At 40.5% G+C, this 25,960-nt stretch overlaps 1 protein-coding gene across 6 annotated transcripts in view; it reads left to right on the top strand.

The window, feature by feature from the left end:
* The window catches only part of STARD13 (StAR related lipid transfer domain containing 13), a gene marked incomplete at its 5' end in the record, with an annotated part of 222,351 nt that overhangs the window by 147,404 nt on the left and 48,987 nt on the right, over window positions 1-25,960 (top strand). For all 6 annotated transcript variants that reach the window (XM_082859468.1, XM_082859470.1, XM_082859467.1 and 3 more), the window contains 2 exons: window positions 6,281-6,352; window positions 9,121-9,202. In XM_082859468.1, the coding sequence (XP_082715594.1) occupies window positions 6,281-6,352; window positions 9,121-9,202 (154 nt within the window). The remainder of the gene's footprint in view (window positions 1-6,280; window positions 6,353-9,120; window positions 9,203-25,960) is intronic.

Genomic DNA, 25,960 nt, shown 5'->3' with positions numbered 1-25,960 from the left:
TTCACAACCTGAGAAATAAGGCTAGTGTTAAGAATTGGTGATGGAATAGTATGTCTCAGCATGTCTGTTACTCTTGCTTTCAGGAAAATAGTACACATAAACCCAGCCATGATTCTCCATCTTAACTGAGTACAATTAGGTGTCCTGAGGATATATACATCTTCCTGTTTCTTTCTTCTACAGTTATATATTAGCTGAGTGCAAGATATTTTTCTACACATCAGAAAAAAGGTTGCCTTAAGTTATGGGGAGATAAAATGGCTGTTTATCACTTGGTTCACTGATCTGAATTTTCAGAGATTAATAATCTTAAATTTCTAAAATAACCTGTATTTTAATTCTATTAGTAACTTAGAATATCATGGAAATAAAATGCTATGCACATCAGAAAATATTATACTTGGTATACATTGAAGACTTATTCAGGCCTTTTACACATTGCAATAAATATATAATTCAAAGAATGCAAAAAGATGTATCCTGTTGCCATGACATGGGATCTAAATCAAAGCCTATTGTTACTACAAAACTTGGTGTTCCCTCCTGAACCTGTGATGAGGGTTCTAAAGCCCTCCCAGGAGAAGGATGATGGTGGTAGTGCATGGTCCTACCTAATATTAATGCTTGCATCCTTCTCGTCCACATATGGACAGAATGGATACGCTGGCGCTGGTTTTGACAAATTTGGCCTAGCCTGTGGAATAAATACAGCCTATGGAATAAACACAGCTTCAATAAATAGGGACTTCAGTTGAGAAGTTTCATCTGAAAACAAAGGAGTCATTTGTCTGAAGAAGTTCGTGAATACTGAAGCTAACTCAGCCGTGCAAACCATCCTAAGCAGACAACCTGAGCCTGTTGAAATGTTAATACCTTGGATATGCTTTAATGGTGATAATTGTGTCAACTGCAGACATCTTGTGGTGGTTGAGTCACCCGTAATCTTTCAGAAGCAGGGTGCCCACCATGTCAGCCAGTTTAAATGAAAAAAACAAAACACTGTTCTCAAGCCCACTTTTCTAAATCACATGGAGATCCATGTTGTCTTTTTTTCCCAACTTCTCTTGAGTACTTTTAATGAACGTTAAGAACGTTTAAGACCTACTTAAATTGGAGCCAGTTTGTCCATCAAAATTCCAGGAGATTTGTAAGAAGAACATAAATACATATGCCTTAAACTTTCCACGGTAAACCGGGTTCCTTCTAGCCAGCTAATTTTCTGATGATAATAATACTCAATTCGGCCCTAATTTGAATTTTTGGTTTAGAAGAAGAGTGTCCCTTAGAAATACCTTTGGGTATTTAGAAAGAAGAGTATCCCTTTGGGTTAGCTATGGGAAAAGTATTTGCTATGCCGAGAATAACGTAAATTTAAAAAAAAAATGTATTTACATGCTTAGGTAGGAGAACACACTGTTCCGAGCACTTTAGAAGCACCAGTTTAAAAATTCAATGAGAGAGTAACAAGAAAGGAGGCCTGCAAACCTGGGCGGTAAATTTGCTGCGCTCAATACAACTCCTTACTTGACTGAGGCCCTCTGGAGCCTTGTCCACCTGACTGTACGAACATCGGTGATATTTCCTTAAAGAAACAGCTTGTAGGGCTTCCCTGTTGGCGCAGTGGTTGAGAGTCCGCCTGCCAATGCAGGGGACGCGGGTTCGCGCCCTGGTCTGGGAGGATCCCACATGCCGCAGAGCAGCTGGGCCTGTGAGCCATGGCCGCTGAGCCGGCGCTTCCAGAGACTGTGCTCCGCAACGGGAGAGGCCACAACAGTGAGAGGCCCGCATACTGCAAAAAAAAAAAAAAAAGAAAAAGAAACAGCTTGTAAATCTCTTTTAACTCACATAGACTTCCAGCCTTCTCCACAATCAGACTGTGTTGATGAAGGCATACTGAACTGTTTCCTCTTGGCTACCTTGATGTTGTCAGCTCAATTGGCAGTATTCAAAAATTAGGTATTTAAAAAATAAGCATCATTCTCAAAACAAAGTAAATTTTCCATTTTTACCAACAATACCATGATATGGGAAAATATTCACAATGTATTTTGTTATATGCAGAAAGTAGTCAACCAAAGATATTACCATCACTACCAGTTTGACAAATAACATATATTGAATTATGTTAACTGATGGGACAAGAGTTGACTTTTTTCTTTCATTGTGCCTTTCTGTATTTTTATAAATTTTTAACACTGAGCACATGTAATTAAGAAATGTGATAATACTTTCTAAAACCAGTGTCACAGGCTATGGTAATTTCCACAGTGACTTCGTTCTCATGCCCTTTGATGTGCAGCAACTCGAGCACCCAATGAGACAGCCTCCCTCAGCTGTGTCTGTCTCTGGACAGAGGTCCGATCATGGTCTAAGCATGTAGGAAAGGCAACTGAGGCAAAGTGAGTGACTTCCCCCAAGTAGAATCACAGATATGTGATGGAAGAGCATGCCAAGCGCCAAACTATCTTCTTTATTTATTGATTGAAAAGGTTTGCTTGGCTTTTGTGCAGGTCAAGCGACCAATTGAAAAACTGAATATCTCCCTTTTCAACCAGTTGATTTCAGCCCCCAAACAACTGTTGACTTAATATCCCAAAACTCCTTGGTTTCCTTGGACTTAGGGGAATGGGTTCTCTTAAGGAGCAGGTCATCCATGTGGGTGGTGGTGAGAGGGCCAAGGAATGTGGTTGGAGGGGACCAGGAGTGTCAGGCCCACCTAAACCATGCAGAAGAGGCTCTGTTATCCGAGCGAGGGGGGAAGGATGTTGGGCAAGCAAAAACAGATGCTCACTCTAGAGTAAAATGGAAATGATTTTTATAATAATTACAAAAATTCTATTGAAATCCTATCATATCCGGAGCCAAACAGACTGAATTTTCTCCAGTTACAATGTGGTAACCATGGTCGAGATCAGTAGGCCAGTTTGTCAAGGGCATTCTCTGGTTTCTCCCCACACTTACATTTGCTGCAGGAGACTTGCAGAAGGTTGGTGCTTTGCCTTTTAGCCCTGGAGATGCCACAGGGCCAGGTGTGGGTTGGAAATGGGGAACAAATAAAACTGTCATAATGTGATTTGAATGGCCCTTAAAGCTTTTACATAATTTCGTGCTGGCTAAGCAAGAGCTCAGTGGAAAAGAGATTTTCACACTCTCCTCAAATGTCATTTAGCTCTCATTATGTAGGCCTTGTGAAACATGACACTGGCAGTAATGATTCCTTCTTACTCCTCCAGGCATTTTGGCTGTTGCATGGGTAATAGGCCCGGGGGAACATATTAGCATTTGGCTGACAGGTGTTAGTAGGGGCTGTGGGGAATAGGTAGGAATCCTAAGGCTCTTTTTATCTCCAACTCAGCTTGGTGGGCAGTCACATTTGATAGTGGTTAATTGTGCTCCATTGTTTTGTTTGCTTTGTCACTAGGTGGTTTTGCCCTTAAGAGTAAGGGGAATGTGTTTGGGAGACCTTTCAGAAACCGAACAGCAAGTTGGGTGTGGTGGGGAGGAGCCATCCACCATGGCTGGGATGTGGCTTCTTCTCATTTATTATTTACTAATTGCAGCTTTTTTGTTGTTTGTTTGCGGTACGCGGGCCTCTCACTGTTGTGGCCTCTCACTGTTGCGGCCTCTCACTGTTGCGGAGCACAGGCTCTGGACGTGCAGGCTCAGCGGCCATGGCTCACGGGCCCGGCCGCTCCGCGGCATGTGGGATCTTCCTGGACCGGGGCACGAACCCGTGTCCCCTGCATCGGCAGGCAGACTCTCAACCACTGAGCCACCAGGGAAGCCCCTACTAATTGCAGCTTTTGTTGTCTTTTGCCTGGGAGACTTAAAAACAAAATGCCAACCCATTTAAAAAATCAGCTTATGTGAGAGTTTGATTTACCTGGGTTCTGGTTAAGATTTGACTATTTATGTTTATGTATGGGTAGCGCTTCAGTTCATTATCTAGGTTACTCTTATGAAAAAACGAAACGAAGTTATCTAGGGAGCCTTTTACATAAAATCTCCCAGGCTAGCCTGAGCCCTCTTCCCCTGCCCAGCCAGAGCCTAGTTTCAAAGAGAGTCTTTCCAGGAGGACCCCTGCTGCCCACGTCTACCCCAGCTCTCTGTCCTTCTTACCACAGCATCTGGTGGAGTGTACGCTCCTTTCCAAGTTACTTCCTGCTCCCCTTTGAGCTTGCTGTGTGGCAGAGCTCCTGCCTTCCAGTTCGCCCCCATTTGTTCTTCTTGGTCTGTCTCTCTGGGGCTCTCCTGCTTAACAGTACGTTTCAATAATAGTAAAAGCAATAATAAAATAGAAAAAGGCCTACTATTCATGTAGTTCACATAACAGAATTCTGTGCTTCTCTCTAAGACTTGCTGACTCATAACTGTTTAGAGCATGTCTAGAAATTAGGTATTTTCTCATCACTAGCCCCTGTAGTATGTTGAAGAAGAAAGCAAATCTGAAGCTTGAAATTTTAGAAGGCAACAGCCTATCTTTGACTCGGGAGTGACTCACATTTTCTCCATGTTACAGTCAGAATGTGCATTTCCTACTTCCCCTGAAGTACTTGTGCAGTTATCAAAGTGGAAGCCTTCACATAAGGACTCTCAAATGAGTACTAAATAAAACTTCAGAGACGTACAATAATTACGCTTTGTACCTTCCGAAGGGAAAACCCAAGTTACCCAATACAGTACAATCCAGCCAATTCATTTTGAACTGCACTTGTGGGTCTCACCCCTCCTCATAGAAATGCTTTTATTTCCAGCTCGGTGCCCCAGATATTTCCGAATGATGTGTACAAGGCAGGAATGAGACCTATTAGGTCTGTGCTGGTAGTAAGTATGTAAAAAAAACCCTCATGTCAGAGAAAAAACCCAAGATTTAGAAATCATCAGTCTCTGGAATGACAGTCGATTAGGGGATGCCAAAAGAAGCAGAGACTCTGGGACAGGGGCCACCACAGGCCCTGTTTCCCTGGATTTAATAACATATCTCAACCCATATCCAGCCAGATCAGTGGGACGGGGCTTTAGGCTTTTGCTCTTCCCTTTGGAGCCTGTGGATGTTCTGGCCTTTGGTCTGTTCTCCTAACATAGACCAGATGGCTCTGTCACATTGAACATTATGCTGCAAAGACACTGAGCTTTCAAAGTAGGTTGCAGTCTCTGGCCCACTGCTGATGCTAGCGTGGATCGTTTTTATGAAGTGATCCCAAGAACACCTGGTACTCTCCAACTTTGGCTACAGGGGAAAACGAACGTCAGAGTAAATGGAAATACAATGGCCTGACCGGGCTCCCTCCCAACAGCAGAGGAAGAGGCCTGGGTAGAGACCTGTTATAATCGGCTGTTTAATTTTGTTTGGAGAAACTGGACTTTTGACAGATGAACTTCTTTTCCCCTGCATTCATATTTATCTAACAGAGTTGTGGTTGGGAAGTGATCCAGGATTCACGAGGTCGAAAAGTGACCGGGTTCACATACTGTAGACTCTCCCCATCTCCCTCCCAAGTTCTCCAGGCAGGTGGTCCCGTGCACTCTTGGTATGTCCACACCAAAATCGGTCACCCAAAGGACATATCAACCTCTTGGGGCTGGCCCTCAGAGATCCTAGCAGCGCCATCAAACACATGTCTCAGTTCCAGGTAACCAGCTTTACTGTTCCATGCAGCACTCAGCAGCTTGAAAATCATTAGAATGTGCTTGATGAATGCACATCTTATTACAAGGCATTTGGAATTAAAGCCATTAGTAAAATTAAAGAAATAGTAACACACTGGATTTTTGTTAATACCTTTCTTTATGAGAAAATACATTTTCACCAACTGCCCAGTTGTATTCGTTCTTTCATTATCCCCAGAGTAAAAGAATAAAGGAATGTAGAATAAATAGTCTTAGCTTTATCTTTGAAAGTTTAAAACAATTTATTAAAAAAAAATCATAAGGAAGTTTTTCCACCTTCTCCTTAGTCCCCTGTTTCCCTAGTGTATAAATAAGACATTTTTCCCTCCCTGAAACCCAGCCTTTGTGTTCTGTAGTCTGTGGTTTTGCTATTATCCAAATACTTATGGATCAGCATTGAAGTTAAGCTTAGCAGACACGTAACAAGTACCTTTGTGATACCTGTTCACTTTATACCCATTTCTGGGTAGGCTACTTACACAGACTTACGTGAGAACAATTTTGCTTTGTAATAACATGCACAGTGCTCACCAGTTCCTCATTCATTGTGGAGGTAGAGACCAGTGGGTGGCCGTTGGACTCACACATTTCCCTTTGTTGTATTTTTCAGAAATTGAGGCGAAGGAAGCATGTGACTGGCTCCGCGCTGCCGGGTTTCCGCAGTACGCTCAGTTATATGAGGGTAAGTTGGGCTTTTCTTCTCTCTTCATAAAGAGAATAAATTCACAATGTGTCCTGTGGTGTGTTTTGACTTCCAAATCTTTCTCAACCATTTTTCCTCCTTGCCTCCACCTTTGCAATGCCCAGGGCTTATCCTGATGCCGATTTAGAAATGAGGCTTGCTTCCTGAGCCTGCCTCACCTTGGGCCCCTCCCCGCTTCTCCCTTCTTTACTTCTTGCTTTGCTCTTTCTGCTTCTCACCTCTACCGCTGATCCCAGCTCTGCCTTTTCCTTCCAGTGTTCTGCCAACAGCAGCTTTTCTGCACTTCCTTCCTTATCCCTTTCCGTGTTTTTTCTTCACTCTCTGTTTTCTTGAAAGTACAATAAATGAATTGTTGATAAATTTCCTAGAAATCACAAAACTAATTTATCTTGAGACTTTTCTTGAGTTCTGTTTACTTAACCTGAAAATGCTTAAGATGTAACATGGATCGGATGTTATTTTTCAGGGTTTTAAGTACGGTGCTTCTATTGCCAGCATCATACTTACTTCCATTGATGTTTTGACAGTTAATAAACGTACTCACCTTTATCTTACTGATACCTAAAATTATAACCAAAGCATCTGCTTCCTGGATAGTCGTATAGTGAATTAGTCAGGATCCCAGCAGTAAGCATACTCAAGACAATCTGAGGGGGATTTATTTCTAAAAGTGTTCATTGCAAAGATGTGGGCAGGGCATAGGAAACCACGAGGAACAGTCCAGGAGCCCAGAGCTTGTAGCAGCAGAGCTGTCACTACCCTAGGCCCAAAGCCATAAATGGAGGGAGAGGGTGCCAGAACCCAGAAGGAGAGAGGATGTCAGAGCAGGCCCTAGGAGTGGAGGACACAGCTGGTGATGGCCGCCTCCCCTGGAGACAACCAGGAGAGTAAATGCCCTGACCTCACACTCCTGCCTCCCTCCACCTCCAGCCAGGGCTTCCCATTGGCCAAACACAAAAGGAAGCAGAGGGCATGGATCCCCTTGAATGCCATCCACAGCTGATCCTGGGGCACAAAGCAGTTTACAAAAAAGTGGAGAGTGAATCTTTAGGGGTAAACTGAGCACATGTAGCACACTAGACAGTGTAGACTTCTGTTCCTGATGACGTAAAATTCATGTAGGGTGGAAAGAATCAACAAAATTAACCTTTACTCACTGGTGAATCTCATCTGTTCACCTAGAAGCTCAGTTTTATATTAAAAAACAAACAAACAAAAAACCTTCTACTTCTCTCACTTAAATTCTGAATGTGCTGTGAAGTCTAAGGTCTCTGATAAAAGCTTTCAAAAAACCATAGCCTTTTAGACAAGGAGGAGGGTCTTACCGTTTTGGTCTAAGCAGCCGCTATTCCCCCACCCCCACCAGCAATGCACTGATTATGAGAGACCCAAAAAGGTTAAGTGACTTTTACAAGATTATAAAGTAGAAGAGTCAGAATGCTCCTTCATGAGATAGATTTTCTACTGTAATGTGCACTCAAAATACTATCCAATTTAAATGTGAAGAGTCTATAAATGACTAAGCAGTAAAGATATCTCATAAGTGGGATGGGCTTGTCATATTGTGTTTAAGCCATATGCATTTAATGGATGTAATAAGAATAAGAACAAATACTTTTATAGAGCTTACTAGGTGCCAGCTACTGTTCAAAACACTGTACATGTACTATTCATTTAATATTCACAACACCATAGGGGAGGTATTATAATTATCATCATCCCCATTTTACAGATGAGGAAACAGAGTCCCAGAGGAGGTTAAGTGATTTGCCCACAGTCTACAGCTAGTGAGTAGCAGAGCCATGACTTAAAGCCAGAGCAACTGGGCTTCCATGCCTGTGTTCCTCGTGACTACACATTAACTCCCTCTCTAGCAGAATGAGACAGTCTACATTCAGGAACTGTCTAGAATTCACTCTGGAATTCACTTTTTTTCACCAGAAGAGGAATTGTTTCTCTTTTCAACTTGCAATAAGAAAATTGGTACCCTTAGATTTATTATGATTGACAAATGTCAAATATAAGATGAGAAAGAGAAAGAATGGTAGGATGATGATGATGATAATGGACCAACATTGATGGTTAGATTTGGCCATGGACTTTATTCCAATGATCTCCAGATTTTTACCTCCACAAATGAGGTACCTAAAATTAACACTGTGACCTGAGCATTGCCCATGACCTCCAAATCTGGCATGAGTAGTCTGTGGGAGAAAAGTTACAATGTTGGAATTTCTCCTTTTTTATTGGATAGAATCAGTTGTTTGAGTATTTTGCTGACACTCCAAAGTGACTCAAGATTTTGTTACAAAATAAAATACTTACGGTATTTTCCTTTCTGAAGGAAAAAAAAAAAATCTGCCAAACTAAGTATTTGATGAACTGATCAGGACAGAAGTCAGCAACCTCCACCTTAGGTGGATGGTGAGAGTGGGAAAGTTCTCCATACAGGCAAAAGTCTGTGACAGTGATGAGCTATAAAAATGCAGGCACTTGGTGTGCAGTCCTATCCAAGGTCAAACACTTGGTTATTTTCATATTTCACACTTTTTTGTATTCTTAAAAGCGTTTATTGGGATAAAAGTAAAAATTTCTGCTCTCTAAACATTACCAACACACCTGTCAATGGGGAGTAACTGCTGTTAAGATGAGCCATGAGTACAGAAACATGGTGGCCTGAAGATATTGGTGCCCATTCAGATAAAACAAGGCATATAAACTCCTTTGTCTCTCTTTGTCTCTTTCAGACTCACAATTTCCCATCAACATTGTGGCTGTCAAGAACGATCATGATTTTCTTGAAAAAGACCTTGTAGAACCTCTTTACAGGTAAATCATGTGAAGTATTTTTGCTTCTTTGATTGTTCAGTGTCTAATAGTTATCACTATATTGAGCGGCGAGTTCAACAACAATTCAGTAAGTACTTATTGAGTACCTACTATATGCCAGGCATGGGTCCAGGCTGTAAGTATATTATGGTGACCATGATCAGTCATGGAGCTTAAATCCTAGTGGGAAGCTTCAGACAATAGATTGGGAAAAAGAGAGAATGAGTGAGAGAAAAAGAGGGAGAAGGAGAGATTATCTCAGAGAGTGTTAAGCTATGTTAAAAAAGTAAAACAAACTGAGGCTATAGACAGTGATGGGGTGTGGATGGGTTAGTGGGAGAAGGCATTGTGGGGGACCAGAGCATGAGTGGTCAGGGAGGGCCCTGTAGAGCTCCATGAGTATGTCAAACTCAGCTGTATTTTTTGCAAAGACAAATGATTATATCAGCAAACTAGAATATGTAAGCTCAAGTAGTTATATCTGCAACCTGAAATATTTGAGCCTTCACTATGTAATAGATGATATAAGGAGACAAAGATGAATAACTCCCTCCCCTCAGAGAGTGTCTAATCTGGCTGGAGAAATCTAACTGAAGAAATGAAGCATAAATGAACAAATAAAATAATTATAATTTAAGTAACAATAAAAGATACCAATGTAATCAATATCTCTGAACAACTAAATGTGCATTAGAGGTTCTATGTGTCTGTAGGAATTTGAAGTTTCCTAACTAAAGCCCTGAAGAGAGGTCAGAGCTGGAAATAAATATTAGTTACAGGAGGTGAGTCATTTTTCCAAGGCTACAGAGCTAGTTATGGGCTAAACTGACTTTAAAACTGCAGTCCTCATAACTTGCAGTCCAACATTTTTTTCTCATACATTCTGCATTTGACATAGAAAAGACGGTAGTTTAGGGACTTCCCTGGTGGCACAGTCGTTAAGAATCTGCCTGCCAATGTAGGGGACATGGATTTGAGCCCTGGCGCAGTGGTTAAGGATCCGCCTGCCAACGCAGGGAACATGGATTCGAGCCCTGGTCCAGGAAGATCCCACATGCCACAGAGCAACTAAGCCCGTGCACCACAGCTAATGAGCCTGTGCTCTAGAGAAAGCCCGTGCGCAGCAATGAAGACCCAACACAGCCAAAAAAAAAAAAGAAAAGAAAAGATAGTTTAAGAGGAAAGTAATGATGAGGAAAACTTTTATCAAGATAAGGACACACCGATATATATTAGAATAGTATATAAATAACCATAGGCTTGCTGATTCTGTAGACATATATATTTCTGCGTTCATAAGCTGGTTACTCTGGGATTCCTATATGAAGGTAGATTTGCGTTAAGGAATGATCTCTGAATGTTGAAGGAGAGCATTACTGTGGGGTTGCTTAAGTGGGTAGAAGAGCAAAGAACTCTTTAAATCACAAATTGCAGGAACTGGCTATTTGGACTCAAAAACAAACAAGCACAAAATGCCATTTGTGAGCGTTTACGAGAAGAATGGGTAGTTTGGTTGTAATTCTTTTTTTTTAATATATATATATATATAAATTTATTTTATTTTATTTTTGGCCGCGCTGGGTCTTCATTGCTGCATGCAGGCTTTCTCTAGTTGCGGCAAGTGGGGGCTACTCCGTGTTGCAGTGCACGGGCTTCTCATCGTGGTGGCTTCTCTTGTTGCGGAGCACGGGCTCTAGGTGCACGGTCTTCAGTAGACGCGGCACATGGTCTCAGTAGTTGCCACTCAAGGGCTCTAGAGCGCAGGCTCAGTAGTTGTGGCATGCAGGCTTAGTTGCTTCGCGGCATGTGGGATCTTCCCGGACCAGGGCTTGAACCTGTGTCCCCTGCGTTGGCAGGCAGATTCTTAACCACTGCGCCACCAGGGAAGTCCTGGTTGTAATTCTTTAAAGGCAATGAATTGGAAAAGCAGTGTTTTCTCCTCAGCATGTCTGATGCACACCAAGGCTTCATCCAACTCAGAACTATTGCACCACCACCTCATCCTGAGTTTTCCCTCTTAGTTTTAACCAAGAGTATTTTTACTAGTAAGGTGGCATTTTTTAAAAGAAATAATTTTTATTGTTAATTGTATTATATTACATTATCTTTTTCCCCAATTGAATTTTCTTGCATACTCATAGATCTTTGATTCTCTAATCATGGCTTTTGTTGTTTTTTCCCCCAGTTTTATTGAGATATAATTGACATACAGCACTGTATACGTTTAAAGTGTACAGCATAATGGTTAGACTTACATAATCATGAGATGTTTACCACAATAGGTTTAGTGAACATTCACCATCTCATATAGATACAGCATTAAAGAAATAGAAAAATAAAATTTTCCTTGTGATGAGAACTCTTACGATTTACTCTCAACAGTGTTCAGATATGTGACACATACAGCAGTATAATTATCTTTATCATTTTGTACATTACATCTCTACTACTTATTTATCTTATAACTGGAAGTTTGTACCTTTTGATCACCTTCATCCAATCCCCCCTCCCCCCACCTCAGGTAGCCACAGATCTGATCTTTTTTCTGTAAGTTTGTTTGTTTTTGAAGTATAATTGACCTACAACTCTATGTTAGTTCCTGGTATATAACATAGTGATTCTATATTTCTATACATTTCAAAATGATCACACAGTAAGTTTGGTTGTCATCTGTCGCCATACAGAGATATTACATAATTATTGACTATATTCCCCATACTGTACATTTTATACCTGTGACTCATAATTCTGTAAACGAAGATTTGTACCCCTTAATCTCCCTTACCTATTTCTCTCCTCCCTCCACCCCCCTCCCATCTGGCCACCACCTATTTGTTTTCTGTATCTATGACTCTGTTTCTGTTTAGATATATTTGCTTATTTTGTTTTTTAGATTCCATATGTAAGTGAAATCATCCCAGTTGAATTTTTAAATCTATATTTTCTTTAAGTCAAGGTGTTCTGTATATTTATAAAGCAAAATTCACTATTTTCATTGTACAGTTCTTTGAGTTTTGATAAATGCCTACAATCATGTAACCACCACCACAACCAAGATATAGAACAGCTCCATCACCTAAAAAAACTCCCTTGTTCACCTTTGTCATCAACCTACTCTCAACCTTGGCAACCACTGATCTGGTTCTTGTACCCATAGTTTTGCCTTTTCCAGAATGCTATATAAGTGAAATCAAACAGTATGTAGCCTTTCGAGTCTGCCTTTGTTTCACTAATGCATCCGTGTTCATCCGTGTTGCGTGTATCAACCAGTATAATTGCTCAGTAGTATTCCGTTGTGTGGATACACTACAATTTGTCTATCCATTCACCAGATGAAGAACATTTGAGTTGTTGCCACTTTGGGTGGCTATAACACCCCTATAAACATTCATATTCAAGTTTTTGTGTGTGCATAAGTGTTCATTTCTTTTGGGTAAGTTCCTAGGAATGGGATTGTGGGGTGCATATGATAAGTATATTTGAACTTTATCAGAGACCACCAAACATTTCCAAAGTGACCATACCATTTTGTATTACCACCAACGATGTATGAGAGTTCCAGTTGCTCCACATCTTTGTTGGTACTTGGTGTTGTCAGTTTTTGTTTTGTTTTGTTTTTAACCATTCTAATAGGTGTCTAGTGTTTCTCATTGTGATTTAAATTTGTATGTCCTTAATGAGTAATGGCGTTGAGTGTCTTTTCATGTGCTTATTTGCCATTCATATATCTTCTCTAGTAAAGTGTCTGAGGTTTTTGCCTATTTTTAAAATTTGGTTGTTTGTTTTCTTATTGAGTTTTTATATTTTTTGCCAGTCTGTAGCTTATTTTTTCAATCTCTTAACAATGTCTTTCGCAGAAGTTTTGAATTTTATTGGAGTGCAGTTTATCATTTTTTTTTCATGTTTTTAATGTCACACCTAAGAAATTTTGCCTAACGTAAGGTCACAACTATTTTCTCCTTTGTTTTTCTTCTGGAAATTTCAGTTTTATGTTTTATGTGTAAGTTGATGATCCATTTCAAGTTAATTTTTTAGAAGATAAAAAGTATGGCTCAAGATTCATTTTTTGCTTAGCAATATCCCATTGGTTGACCACCATGTTGAAAAGACTATACTTTCTTCATTGAATTGCCTTTGCACTTATATTGTAAATCAGTTGACCATATATGCATGAGTCTATTTCTGGACTCTCTGTTCTGTTCCATTTATCTGTGTGTCTATCCTTTCACCAATATGGCACTTGATTACTTAGCTTTGTGTATGTCTTGGAATCCAGTAGTGTGAGTCCTCCAACTTTGTTCTTCTTTGCCAGGATTGTTTTGGCTATTTTAGTTCCTCTGCCTTTCCATATAAATTTAAAAACAGCTTGTTGATATCAATGTTTAAACTCCTACCGGAGTATTGATTTGGATTGTGTTGACTCTATAGATCAGTTAGGGAAGAATTGATATCTTAACAGTAACAAGACTTCTGATTCATAAACATGGTACATGTCTCTGTTTAGGTCTCTTTTGATTTTTTTTTTTAACCCTAACTTGTAGTTTTCAGCATATGGGTAATACGCGTACTTGAAAGTACTTAAGAATTTCATGTTTCGTGGTGCTATTCTAAATAGAACTTTTTTTTATTGTTTCGGTCTCCAATTGTTCATTGCTAGTATTTTTTGTTGTTGTTGTTGTATATTGTTCATTTGCATCCTGCAGTCTTTCTACACTTACTCATTAGTTCTAGTAGCGTAGACTTTTAAAATATAAATCAAGGATTACATTGTAAACCGAGAATGAAAATTTCATTCCGTATTTTTAAATCAGGATTGTAGGAGCAAACCGCTTCTGATTGTGCAGTTCTATTCATTGGATGACATATGTATCTGAGTGGGTAAAGCTTTGAATCTCAAACACATGGGTGGTAAAGCTTTATCTGCTCACTGCTGCATGTGATCTAAGGTGCCCTGACTAAGTTCTGGACTTTTCCATCCAAGTCGACTTTAAAAAAAAAAACTTTCAGCCATGATATAGATTAGCCAGTATAGAAATCATTTCAAGATAAAAAGTTCTGCATAATAAGGTAGTGTCAGCCAGAAAAATTAGGAAGCCTTCTCTTGTAGAACCCATGACCCATTTCTGATTCAGCCCATAGCAGGATTCATACAGACATACCCAAAAGACAGTACTGCATAAACATGTGGGAATGCAACAACGCCAGACACCACAGTGCTCTTGATAAGGGCCCAGCTTGTGTAAAATTGGTTACAGTGGCAGGAGGTTGTTATCATTGGAATAATTCTTAGGACGGCTATGTCTCCAAAAATATTATGAAATAAGAAAAGCATTTGGCTGGAGGTATGTGAGCTGAAATTCTCAGGGCGCAGGAGCAGTGGGTAGAACAGAGGCCAAAGGAGTAGTCCCAGCGGGGTGATCAAAAGAAACAGGCAGAGTAGGTAGGGCAGAGATGGAGGTAGCTTGGCTGAAGGAACACCCATGGAATTTCTTTGCCTTCCCTTATGAGTTCCTTCAAGACAAGATTTCCTGAAAGCAGGCTGAAGGAAGACTTCCAGCCTGAGGGCAGTGACAGCACTTTTAAAACTTTGAGATTGATGAGCAGTTAATTAGACACTCACCCACTCACATGGTATATTGTGATTAATGCCTGGAGAGCAATAAGGGGTTGTGATTTTATTCATTTTCTTCCTCGTGCACTGCAGACACAGTAATAGAGCTGGTCTCATGTTTTATTTTTAAAGCTTTGTGGGCTCTACATTTCTCATGCATATTTGAAATGCTGAGCTAATGCAGAATCCTAACGGGAATCATAGCCAGAGGGCACTTAGCTTCTGCCAGGTAGGCAAATGAAAACAAGAGAGCTGAAGGTCTCCTGTAAATGTTACCCACAAGAATTTTACTCACCTTTTTTTGTCTGGAAGTTTCTCTCCTGTGTGGACAGACAATTAATATCCTGGGTCCCGATTTACTCTTGGAGAGTTGTTGAGCAGTGTTAACTTTTCATTGGCTTGAAAAAATAGATTGTACTAAGGATGTCCGTGGCTGGGAGGACTGATGCCTGGCTGGGCATATGTGGATGTGTGGCTCTCATGTTCAGGTCTCGGAAACCAGACAGGTTTGCTGTCTTTAGTGAAGGTGTGAACCTCCAGAATGGTGACCATGCCCCACCATTGCTTCTGCAACTCTGACAGCGCCAGTACACAGTAGCTGTCTGTAAATATTTGTTACTGCAAGTCAGAACAGTGCAGTCTCTGTTACTTAGCAACCACAACTATAATTCTGTTTTTATGTGTTTTGATTGAATTTGTAATTGAAAAATAATTTCCCCTGTGAGTAATGAAAAGCTAATTGCAAGTCTAAGTACCTGGATGAAATTAACCATCTCAAAATGGAGGCATAGCCAAGGTATCACAATACCTTGCAAAGTTTGTCACCTTTAAGGCAAATTGCAGCAAATCAAAGCTCCTGAATGAGATTTTTAAGAAGTGGCATGTTCTATTAGCATTTGGGTTTGGGACATTTTCTCAGACTGCTAACATAGGGCCTTGATGCCCAAGATGATCTCTGAATTTCTAATTTAATGTTAGATCTGCCTAACTTATGTTGTTAATAAATAGTAACTAATCACAACATGTATAAGACAAGGGCATTCACCTTGTTCAGTACTGTTTTATGGAGATATGGAATTGATTAGGATTATAGTGCATCTGTCACTGCCCTTTGTATTTAAAAGGACAACTAATGACAATGGATTATAATGTGGGATGAGGGAGAGGGTAAGAAAGAATGCTGACAAAAGTGATTTTTACAGTTCACCTCTACACACAAAGGCACATATTTGATTTGAGTTATTTAAGTAATATTATTAATTTTAAATAATGGTAATCTATGAAAATGGATAATATACTTTAAATTTTCCCTTTAAGAATATCACAGAAAATGTACAACGTTATATATTGTGTTATGTCATATAATAATTTGTGACAATTACCTAGACTGAAACCATAGACAAATCATTGGGAGAAGGATATAGGTGGTTACATGATAATCATGGTCATTTTGAAATTCTGACTCTATAAATTAAATACAAATCCCAATAAGGGGTGATTTCATTTCTTTAGAACACAAAGTGCTCACCAAGCATGACTCTAAGTATTGTACAAATATTTACTCATTTAGTTCTCATAACAACCCTATAAGATAGGCTCTAACATCATTCCCATTTTACAGATGAGGAAACAGAGGCACAGAAGTATGAAATAACTTGTCGATTTACAGTTAGTAAATAGCACTGCTAGGATTCAAAGCCACACAGGCTGCTTCTGGAGTTTCCAAAGAGAGCTTAGGTCTTTTTGTGAAACACAATTTGGAGTGTTTTTCATGTCCTCCTTTAAAGGTAATTCTTCCCGAGATGTTTATGTTGCCTTGTGATGTTCTGAATTTAACTTGTAAGTCCCAAGGTTAGAAATCCTCATTGCATTTGTGCCTTCATGGACCTCAACTGTAAAAAAATAATCATATTAAAGTAAGAGTTTAAAGCACACTTTGTTCTTTTGAGAAGTGTTTAGAACCGATTTACTGTTGGAGAGTAGCGGTACTTTGTCAACTGTTCCTTCAATTCATTTCATCAAGGCTGTCTCTTGAGGGCCTTACTTTACTATGGAGACAAATGAGACAGAATCCTCACCCTGAGATCTCAGGCTAATGCTGTGATTCTCAACCTGAGATGGGGCAGCAGTTTGCCCTGTCTCGAGGTCTGGGAACGTTTTTGCTTGTCACACCTGTGGTGATGCTACTGGCATCTAGTGGGTGGGGCCAGAGATGCTGCTAACCTCCCACAATGCACAAGGTAGCACCCCCCCCACAAGGAATTATCTGTCCCCAAATGCCCACGGTGCCTAGGTTGAGAAATGAGTAATGATTTACTTGGGCAAATGATGTAATCACTGTAAGTACAGGATAGGTAAGGGGGAAAGGGCTTCAGAGACAGTTTCCTGGGAAAATGACCCTAAAATGCCAGTAGGAATTATCCAGACAAGAACACATGAAATTTTGATGTGGTTATTTTCAACTTTCACTTTTGTTTTTATAACTAATTTAATGTGCAGGAAAGGCATCTTCATCCCCCCCCACCTGCCACCACAAACCTCACCCCAAGGTAGCCTGTATAGAATGGGAGCAGCCATGGAGTACAGACAAGTACAGACATGGAAGGGTCAAACATAGGGGATTTCCCACATGAAAAACATTGATCTTTCTATATATTTTTTAACATCTTTATTGGGGTATAATTGCTTTATATTGTTGTGTTGGATTCTGCTGTGTAACAAAGTGAATCAGCTATATATATATACATATATCCCCATATCCCCTCCCTCTTGCGTCTCCCTCCCACCCTCCCTACCCCACCCCGCTAAGTCATCACAAAGCACCGAGCTGATCTCCCTGTGCTATGCGGCTGCTTCCCACTAGCTATCTATTTTACATTTGGTAGTGTATATAAGTCCATGCCACTCTCTCACTTTGGCCCAGCTTACCCTTCCCCCTCCCCGTGTCCTTAAGTCCACTCTCTACGTCTAGATCTTTATTCCTGGCCTGCCCTAAGTTCTTCAAAGCATTTTTTTTTTTAGATTCCATATATATGTGTTAGCATACAGTATTTGTTTTTCTCTTTCTGACTTACTTCACTCTGTATGACAGACTCTAGGTCCATCCATCTCACTACAAATAACTCAATTTCATTTCTTTTTGTGGCTGAGTAATATTCCATTGTATAGATGTGCCACATCTTCTTTATCCATTCATCTGTCGTTGGACACTTAGGTTGCTTCAGTGTCCTGGCTATTGTAAATACTGCTGCAGTGAACATTGTGGTACATGACTCTGAGTTACGGTTTTCTCAGGGTATATGCCTGGTAGTGGGATTGCTAGGTCATATGGTAGTTCTATTTTTAGTTTTTTAAGGAACCTCCTACTATTCTCCATAGTGGCTGTATCAATTTACATTCCCACCAACAGTGTAGGAGGGTTCCCTTTTCTCCACACTCTCTCCAGCATTTATTATTTGTGGAATTTTTAATGATGGCCATTCTGACTGGTGTGAGGTGACACCTCATTGTAGTTTTCTGTTGCATTTCTCTAATGATTAGTGATGTTGAGCATCCTTTCATGTATTTGTTGGCAATCTGTATATCTTCTCTGGAGAAATGTCTATTTAGGTCTTCTGCCCATTTTTGGATTGGGTTGTTTGTTTTTTTGATATTGAGCTGAATCAGCTGCTTGTATATTTTGGAGATTAATCCTCTGTCACTTGCTTCATTTGCAAATATCTTCTCCCATTCTGAGGGTTGTCTTTTTGTCTTGTTTCTGGTTTCTTTTGCTATGCAAAACTTTTAAGTTTCACTAGGTCCCATTTCTTTATTTTTGTTTTTATTTCTATTTCTCTAGGAAGTGGGTCAAAAAGGATCTTGCTGTGATTTATGTCATAGAGTGTTCTGCCTATGTTTGCCTTTAAGAGTTTTATAGTGTCTGGCCTTACATTTAGGTCTTTAATGCATTTTGAGTTTATTTTTGTGTATGGTGTTAGGGAGTGTTCTAATTTCATTCTTTCACATGTAGTTGTCTAGTTTTCCCAGCACCACTTATTGAAGAGGCTGTCTTTTCTTCATTGTATATTCTTGCCTCCTTTATCGAAGATAAGGTGACCATATGTACGTGGGTCTATCTCTGGGCTTTCTATCCTGTTCCATTGATCTAGATTTCTGTTTTTGTGCCAGTACCATACTGTCTTGATTACTACAGCTTTGTAGTATAGTCTGAAGTTAGGAAGCCTGATTCCTCCAGCTCTGTTTTTCTTTCTCAAGATCGCTTTAGCTATTTGGGGTCTTTTGTATTTCCATACAAATTGTGAAACTTTATCTTCTAGTTTTGTGAAAAATGCCATTGGTGGTTTGATAGGGATTGCAGTGAATCTGTAGATTGCTTAGGGTACTATAGTCATTTTCACAATGTTGATTCTTCCAATCCAAGAACATGGTATATCTCTCCGTCTGTTTGTATCATCTTAAATTACTTTCCTCAGTGTCTTATAGTTTTCTTCATACAGGTGTTTTGTCTCCTTAGGTAGGATTATTCCTAGGAATTGTATTCTCTTTGTTGCAGTGGTACATGGGAGTGTTTCCTTAATTTCTCTTTCTGATTTTTCATCATTAGTGTATAGAAATGCAGCAGATTTCTATGCATTAATTTTGTATCCTTCTACTTTACCAAATTCATTGATTAGCTCTAGTAGTTTTCTGGTAGCATCTTTAGGATTCTCTATGTATAGTATCATGTCATCTGCAAACAATGACAGTTTTATTTCTTCTTTGCTGATTTGGATCCTTTTATTTCTTTTTTGTCTCTGATTACTGTGGCTAAAACTTCCAAAACTACATTGAATAATAGTGGTGAGGGTGGGAAACCTTGTCTTGTTCCTGATCTTAGTGGAAATAATTTCAGTTTTTCACCGTTGAGAATGATGTTGGCTGTGGGTTTGTCATATATGGCCTTTATTATGTTGAGGTAAGTTCCCTCTATGCCTACTTTCTGGAGAGTTTTAATCATAAATGGGTGTTAAATTTGGTTGAAACCTTTTTCTGCATCTATTGAGATGATCATATGCTTTTTATCCTTCAATTTGTTAATATGGTGTATCACATTGATTTGCATATATTGAAGAATCCTTGCAGGTCTTGGATAAACCCCTTGATCATGGTGTATGATCCTTTTAATGTGCTGTTGGATTCTGTTTGCTAGTATTTTCTGTGGATTTTTGCATCTATGTTCATCAGTGATATTGGCCTGTAGTTTTCTTCTTTTGTGACATCTTTGTCTGGTTTTGTTATCAGGGTGATGGTGGCCTCGTACAATGAGTTTGGGAGTGTTCCTCCCTATGCTATATTTTGGAAGAGTTTGAGAAGGATAGGTGTTAGCTCTTCTCTAAATGTTTGATAGAATTCGCCTGTGAAGCCATCTGGTCCTGGGCTTTTGTTTGTTGGAAGATTTTTAATCACAGTTTCAATTTCATTACTTGTGATCGGTCTGTTTATATTTTCTATTTCTTCCTGGTTCAGTCTTGGAAGGTTGTACTTTTCTAGGAATTTGTCCATTTCTTCCAGGTTGTCCATTTTATTGGCATAGAGTTGCTTGTAGTAATCTCTCATGATCCTTTGTATTTCTGCAGTGTCAGTTGATACTTCTCCTTTTTCATTTCTAATTCTGTTGATTTGAGTCTTCTCCCTTTTTTTCTTGATGAGTCTGGCTAATGGTTTATCAATTTGGTTTTTCTTCTCAAAGAACCAGCTTTAAGTTTTATTGATCTTTGCTATCATTTCCTTCATTTCTTTTTTATTTATTTCTGATCTGATCTTTATGATTTCTTTCCATTGGCTAACTTTGTGTTTTTTTTTGATCTTCTTTCTCTAATTGCTTTAGGTGTAAGGTTAGGTTGTTTGAGATTTTTTTGTTTCTTGAGGTAGGATTTTATTGCTATATACTTCCCTCTTAGAACTGCTTTTGCTGCATCCCATAGGTTTCCATTGTCATTTGTTTCTAAGTATTTTTTGATTTCCTCTTTGATTCCTTCAGTGATCTCTTGGTTATTTAGTAGCGTATTCTTTAGCATCCCGGTGTTTGTATTTTTTACTGTTTTTTTTTTCCTGTAATTGATATGTAGTCTCATAGCATTGTGGTCGGAAAAGATACTTGATATGATTTCAATTTTCTTAAATTTACCGAGGCTTGACTTGTGACCCAAGATATGATATATCCTGGAGAATGTTCCATGAGCACTTGAGAAGAAAGTGTATTCTGTTGTTTTTGCATGGAATGTCCTATAAATATCAATTAATTCCATCTTGTGTAATGTGTCATTTAAAGCTTGTGTTTCTTTATTTTCATTTTGTTTGATCTTTCCACAGGTGAAAGTGGGGTGTTAAAGTCCCTTATTATGATTGTGTTACTGTCAATTTCCCCTTTTATGGCTGTTAGTATTTGCCTTATGTATTGAGGTGCTCTTATGTTGGGTGCATAAATATTTATAGTTGCTATATCTTCTTCTTGGATTGATTCCTTGATCGTTATATAGTGTCCTTCTTTGTCTCTTATAATAGTCTTTATTTTAAAGTCTATCTTGTCTGATATGAGAATTGCTATTCCAGCTTTCTTTTGATTTCCATTTGCATGGAATATCTTTTTCCATCCCCTCACTTTCAGTCTTATGTGTCCCTAAGTCTGAAGTGGGTGTCTTGTAGACGGCATATGTATGGGTCTTGTTTTTGTATCCATTCAGCCAGTCTGTGTCTTTTGGTTGGAGCATTTAATCCATTTACATTTAACGTAATTATCAATATTTATGTTCCTTTTACATTTTCTTAATTGTTTTGCAATTTTATTGTAGGTCTTATCCTTCTCTTGTGTTTCCTGTCTAGAGAAGTTCTTTTAGCATTTGTTGTAAAGCTGGTTTGGTGGTGCTGAATTCTCTTAGCTTTTTCTTGTCCGTAAAGGTTTTAATTTCTCCACTGAATCTCAGTGAGATCCTTGATGGGTAGAGGAATCTTGGTTTTAGGTCTTTCCCTTTCATCACTTTAAATATGTCCTGCCACTCCCTCTGGCTTGCAGAGTTTCTGCTGAAAGATCAGCTGTTAACCTTATGGGGATTCCCTTATATGTTATTTGTTGCTTTTCTCTTGCTGCTTTCAATATTTTTTCTTTGTATTTAATTTTTGATAGCTTGATTAATATGTGTCTTCACATGTTTCTCCTTGGATTTATCCTGTATGGGACTCTCTGTGCTTCCTCGACTTGATTGACTGTTTCCTTTCCCATATTAGGAAAGTTTTCAACTATTACCTCTTCAAATATTTTCTCAGTCCCTTTTTTTTCTCTCTTCTTCTGGGACCCCTATAATTCGAATGTTGGTGTATTTAATGTTGTCCCAGAGGTCTCTGAGACTGTCCTCAATTCTTTTCATTCTTTTTTCTTTATTCTGCTCTGCAGTAGTTATTTCCACTATTTTATCTTCCAGGTCACTTATCTGTTCTTCTGCCTCAGTTATTCTGCTATTGATTCCTTCTAGAGAATTTTTAATTTCATTTATTGTGTTGTTCATCGTTTGTTTGCTCTTAGTTCTTCTAGGTCCTTATTAAACATTTCTTATATTTTCTCCATTCTATTTCTAAGATTTTAGATCATCTTTACTATCATTACTCTGAATTCTTTTTCAGGTAGACTGCCTATTTCCTCTTCATTTGTTTGGTCTGTTGGGTTTTTACCTTGCTACTTCATCTGCTGCGTATTTCTCTTGTCTTCTCATTTTACTTATCTTACTGTGTTTGGGGTCTCCTTTTCTCAGGCTGCAGGTTCATAGTTCCCGTTGTTTTTTTGTCTGCTCCCAGTGGGTAAGGTTGGTTCAGTGGGTTTTGTAGGCTTCCTGGTGGAGGGTGCTGGTACCTGTGCTCTGGTGGATGAGACTGGATCTTGTCTTTCTGGTGGGCAGGACCACGTCTGGTGGTGTGTTTTGGGGTGTCTGTGAACTTATTACAATTTTAGGCAGCCTCTCTGCTAATGGGTGGGGTTGTGTTCCTGTCTTGCCAGTTGTTTGGCATAGGGTATCCAGCACTGTAGCTTGCTGGTTGTTGAGTGGAGCTGGGTCTTAATGCTGAGATGGAGATCTCTGGGACAGCTCTCGCTCATTGATATTATGTGGGGCCGGGACGTCTCTGGTGGTCCAATGTCTTGAACTCGGCTCTCCCACCTCAGAGGCTCAGGCCTGACAGCCAGCCGGAGCACCAAGACCCTGTCAGCCGCATGGCTTTTGGGAAGTCTGAGGTCTTCTGACAGTGTTCAGTGGGTGTTCTGTAGGAGCTGTTCCACATGTAGATGTATTTTTGATGCATTTGTGGGGAGGAAAGTGATCTCCATGTCTTACTCCTCCGCCATCTTGAAGGTCCTCTCTCTTCATACCTCCTGTTGCTAGAGCATCCACATTTCATCAGGGCTGCCAGCTGGCAGATACCACCAGGCCATCCACTTCTTGGTCATAGCTCCCTGCACAGCTGGTACCCAGGGCCCAACTCTAGTGAGCCCCTGAAACCGCTGATCATGGGGCTTTCCTGATCTTTATAGTTTTTAATGGCCTCTTACGTAACCTTTTCCAACCAGCTACTTAAAATGACTTCAGGAAGAATACACAAGAAACTACAAAATAGGACAGCAGGGCAAAAGTAGGAGTTTATATTATTAATATTATTCACTTCTCTATATATATTTTTTTAGATATTTGTATTGCATTCTTAAAAATATTAGCAATGTTTTTTAAAATGCCTTTCTTTTCCACATATATAATAGATTACCATGGCTACCATTTTGTGAGTGTTTAGTATATGTTGACTAGTATACTAAGCTCTTGACATTGATCTCACTTAATTCTCACAAGAACCTATGAATAACCGGTGCTATTATTATTGCTGTTGTTGTTCAGAATTCAGGGGGACCAGACTTCTGGTTTGAGCAGCTGGGTGGTAGTGACGCCCTTCCTTGAGTCAGGAAACAGCCGAGGAGGGAGGTGAGGGGAGTCCGGCCAGGGTCTGAGCGGGGAAGGAGTGATGAGCTGAGGCGCCTGAGGGGCCAGTGCCAGTGGAAGTGTCCAGGTGCAGTTGGGTGTGCGGGTGTGGAGCTGGACAGGGGCCTCAGCTGGAGACAGAGATGTAAAGTCATCTGCATATGAAGGTATGAGGTCCCGAGAGTGGGACAGTAAGGAGAAGAAGACCAAGGCTGGTTGAGGGGGACCCCACATCTATGGAGCAGGCAGAGGGAGGAGCTGCGAGACGCCCCTTAGCTCCAGAGAGTGAGTGCTTCGTACCATCCAGTTCTCCCCCTCCACCCTGGGCTGTTTTGCTTTCTTTCAGTTTTCTCAGAAATCTCTCATATGACCCTTGCTTCAACTTGGACTAATTCTCACTAGAGAAATTTTATCTGGATTAGATGCAATTGTTGGGAACAGTTAAAAAGCTAAGGATACCTCATCTGACTTCTCTGATACAGGAATATGTGAATTTAAACTGTGCCTGAAATCCCCAAACTAAAGAAGCCCAAGCACACCTGGACTTTTGTTTATAGCTCTTTACTGTTGGACCACTGTGGCTGATGTCCTTTATCGATTTGCCAGAGGAACCTACACTCTTCACTGAAACCCTCATTATTAGAGTCTATTGCTTATTTAAAATTATTTTCTGGAGATGTAACGTATAGCATGGTGACTATAGTTAACAATACTGTGTCGCATATTTGAAAGTTGCTAAGAGAGTAGATCTTAAAAGTTCCCATCACAAGAAAAAGAAATTACTAACTATGTGTGAAGATGGATGTTAACTAAACTTATTGTGGTGATCATTTCACAGTATATACAAACATCAAATCATTATGTCGTACACCTTAAACTTATACAATGTCCTACATCAATTATTTCTCAATTGAAAATATATACAAGTTACACAGTCCCACACGTACATCCTTTCCCCCTTAATCAACATCACATACTACTTCATTTTCTTTGCACAGTGAGATCAGTCCACGCTTAACCATTTCTCTCCCACGCCTCCACTGACATCCAGGGACAGTTTGTGGGGTTCCGGGCTGGAAGAGGGGCCAGCATTTCTGCTGCCGCAGGACCACTTGGTAGAAGAGCAGCCAGTGAGAAGCTCAGCAAAGGGGAGGCATGGCCTTCACTGGCTCAGCTGTGGCATGGTGACAGCCACTTGTGCACTTCTAATTACACTCTCCCCCCCACCCCAGACACCGTAGGGCCATCCTGCTGGATGGCCTGTGATATTTGAAAGGCCCCACGTTGGGTGAGTACATACCAGACAAGTGCATGTGGCATAGCTCTCCACCCTGCTCTGCAGAATCTGTTTTGTAAACTCCCAGACAGACGGGGAGCGTTTCCCAGGCCCCGCAGAGGAAGAGCTGCTGCTCCCGGAGGTGCTGGCCTCTGATCCCCGGAACAGGTGACTGGTTTCTGACCATCTTGGAGGACCGCACCCGGAACACTCCTAAAGAGACGGGGCTAGAGACCTTTAGCCTCTGACACTTGAGCGGAGGGTGAGAAGTTCAGGCTGCAGCTTTAATCAGAATCAGATGAACCCGTACCCCTGCTTGTTATTCCTCTTGAGGCTTTGGCAGGAATATTAGAAAAATATCACAGGAAACTGACCATTAAGTCAGCATGGGAGACCTCATGACCAATCTAAAGTTGGCAGTTGAAATGTAAAATACAAACCTAAGATACGAAGAAGGAAAGGGCCCCATTGCTGTCATTCATGCGTCAAGGGCAGAGGGCCGCTCTGTGCCTCCCCAGGCTCTGTCACAGTGGCCGAGGGGGCACTTTGCTCAGACAGGGCCCAGACCACCCTCCCTGTCTCCCACTGGCCCCCGCACAGCGCACTCCCTGCTCACGAGTCCCCAGCCCTCCCAGCAAGCACACTGCCTGCCTTTCCCTCATTCTCCTGCTGGCCCCTGGGCTCTGCCCTCCCAGGCGTCCCCTCCATGCTCAGGGCAGTCTGGACACAGCTCACTTCACGCTGACCCTGGCCTCGCTCCCTCTGGGCGTGGTAAGCTGGGGAGGCGAGGACTCCCTCGCAGTTCCAAAGTGCTCGCCGGTAGGAACCGTGTCTTGTCCGGTGGCACATCGTGGGCGCCTGGTGCTCCGTGGCCCTGT

This window comes from Leucopleurus acutus, assembly GCF_964270905.1.
Source record: "Leucopleurus acutus genome assembly, chromosome: 18".
Taxonomy (NCBI): domain Eukaryota; kingdom Metazoa; phylum Chordata; class Mammalia; order Artiodactyla; family Delphinidae; genus Leucopleurus; species Leucopleurus acutus.
Note: the sequence above shows the minus strand (reverse complement) of the source record. Positions and strands in the feature narration are given on the sequence as shown.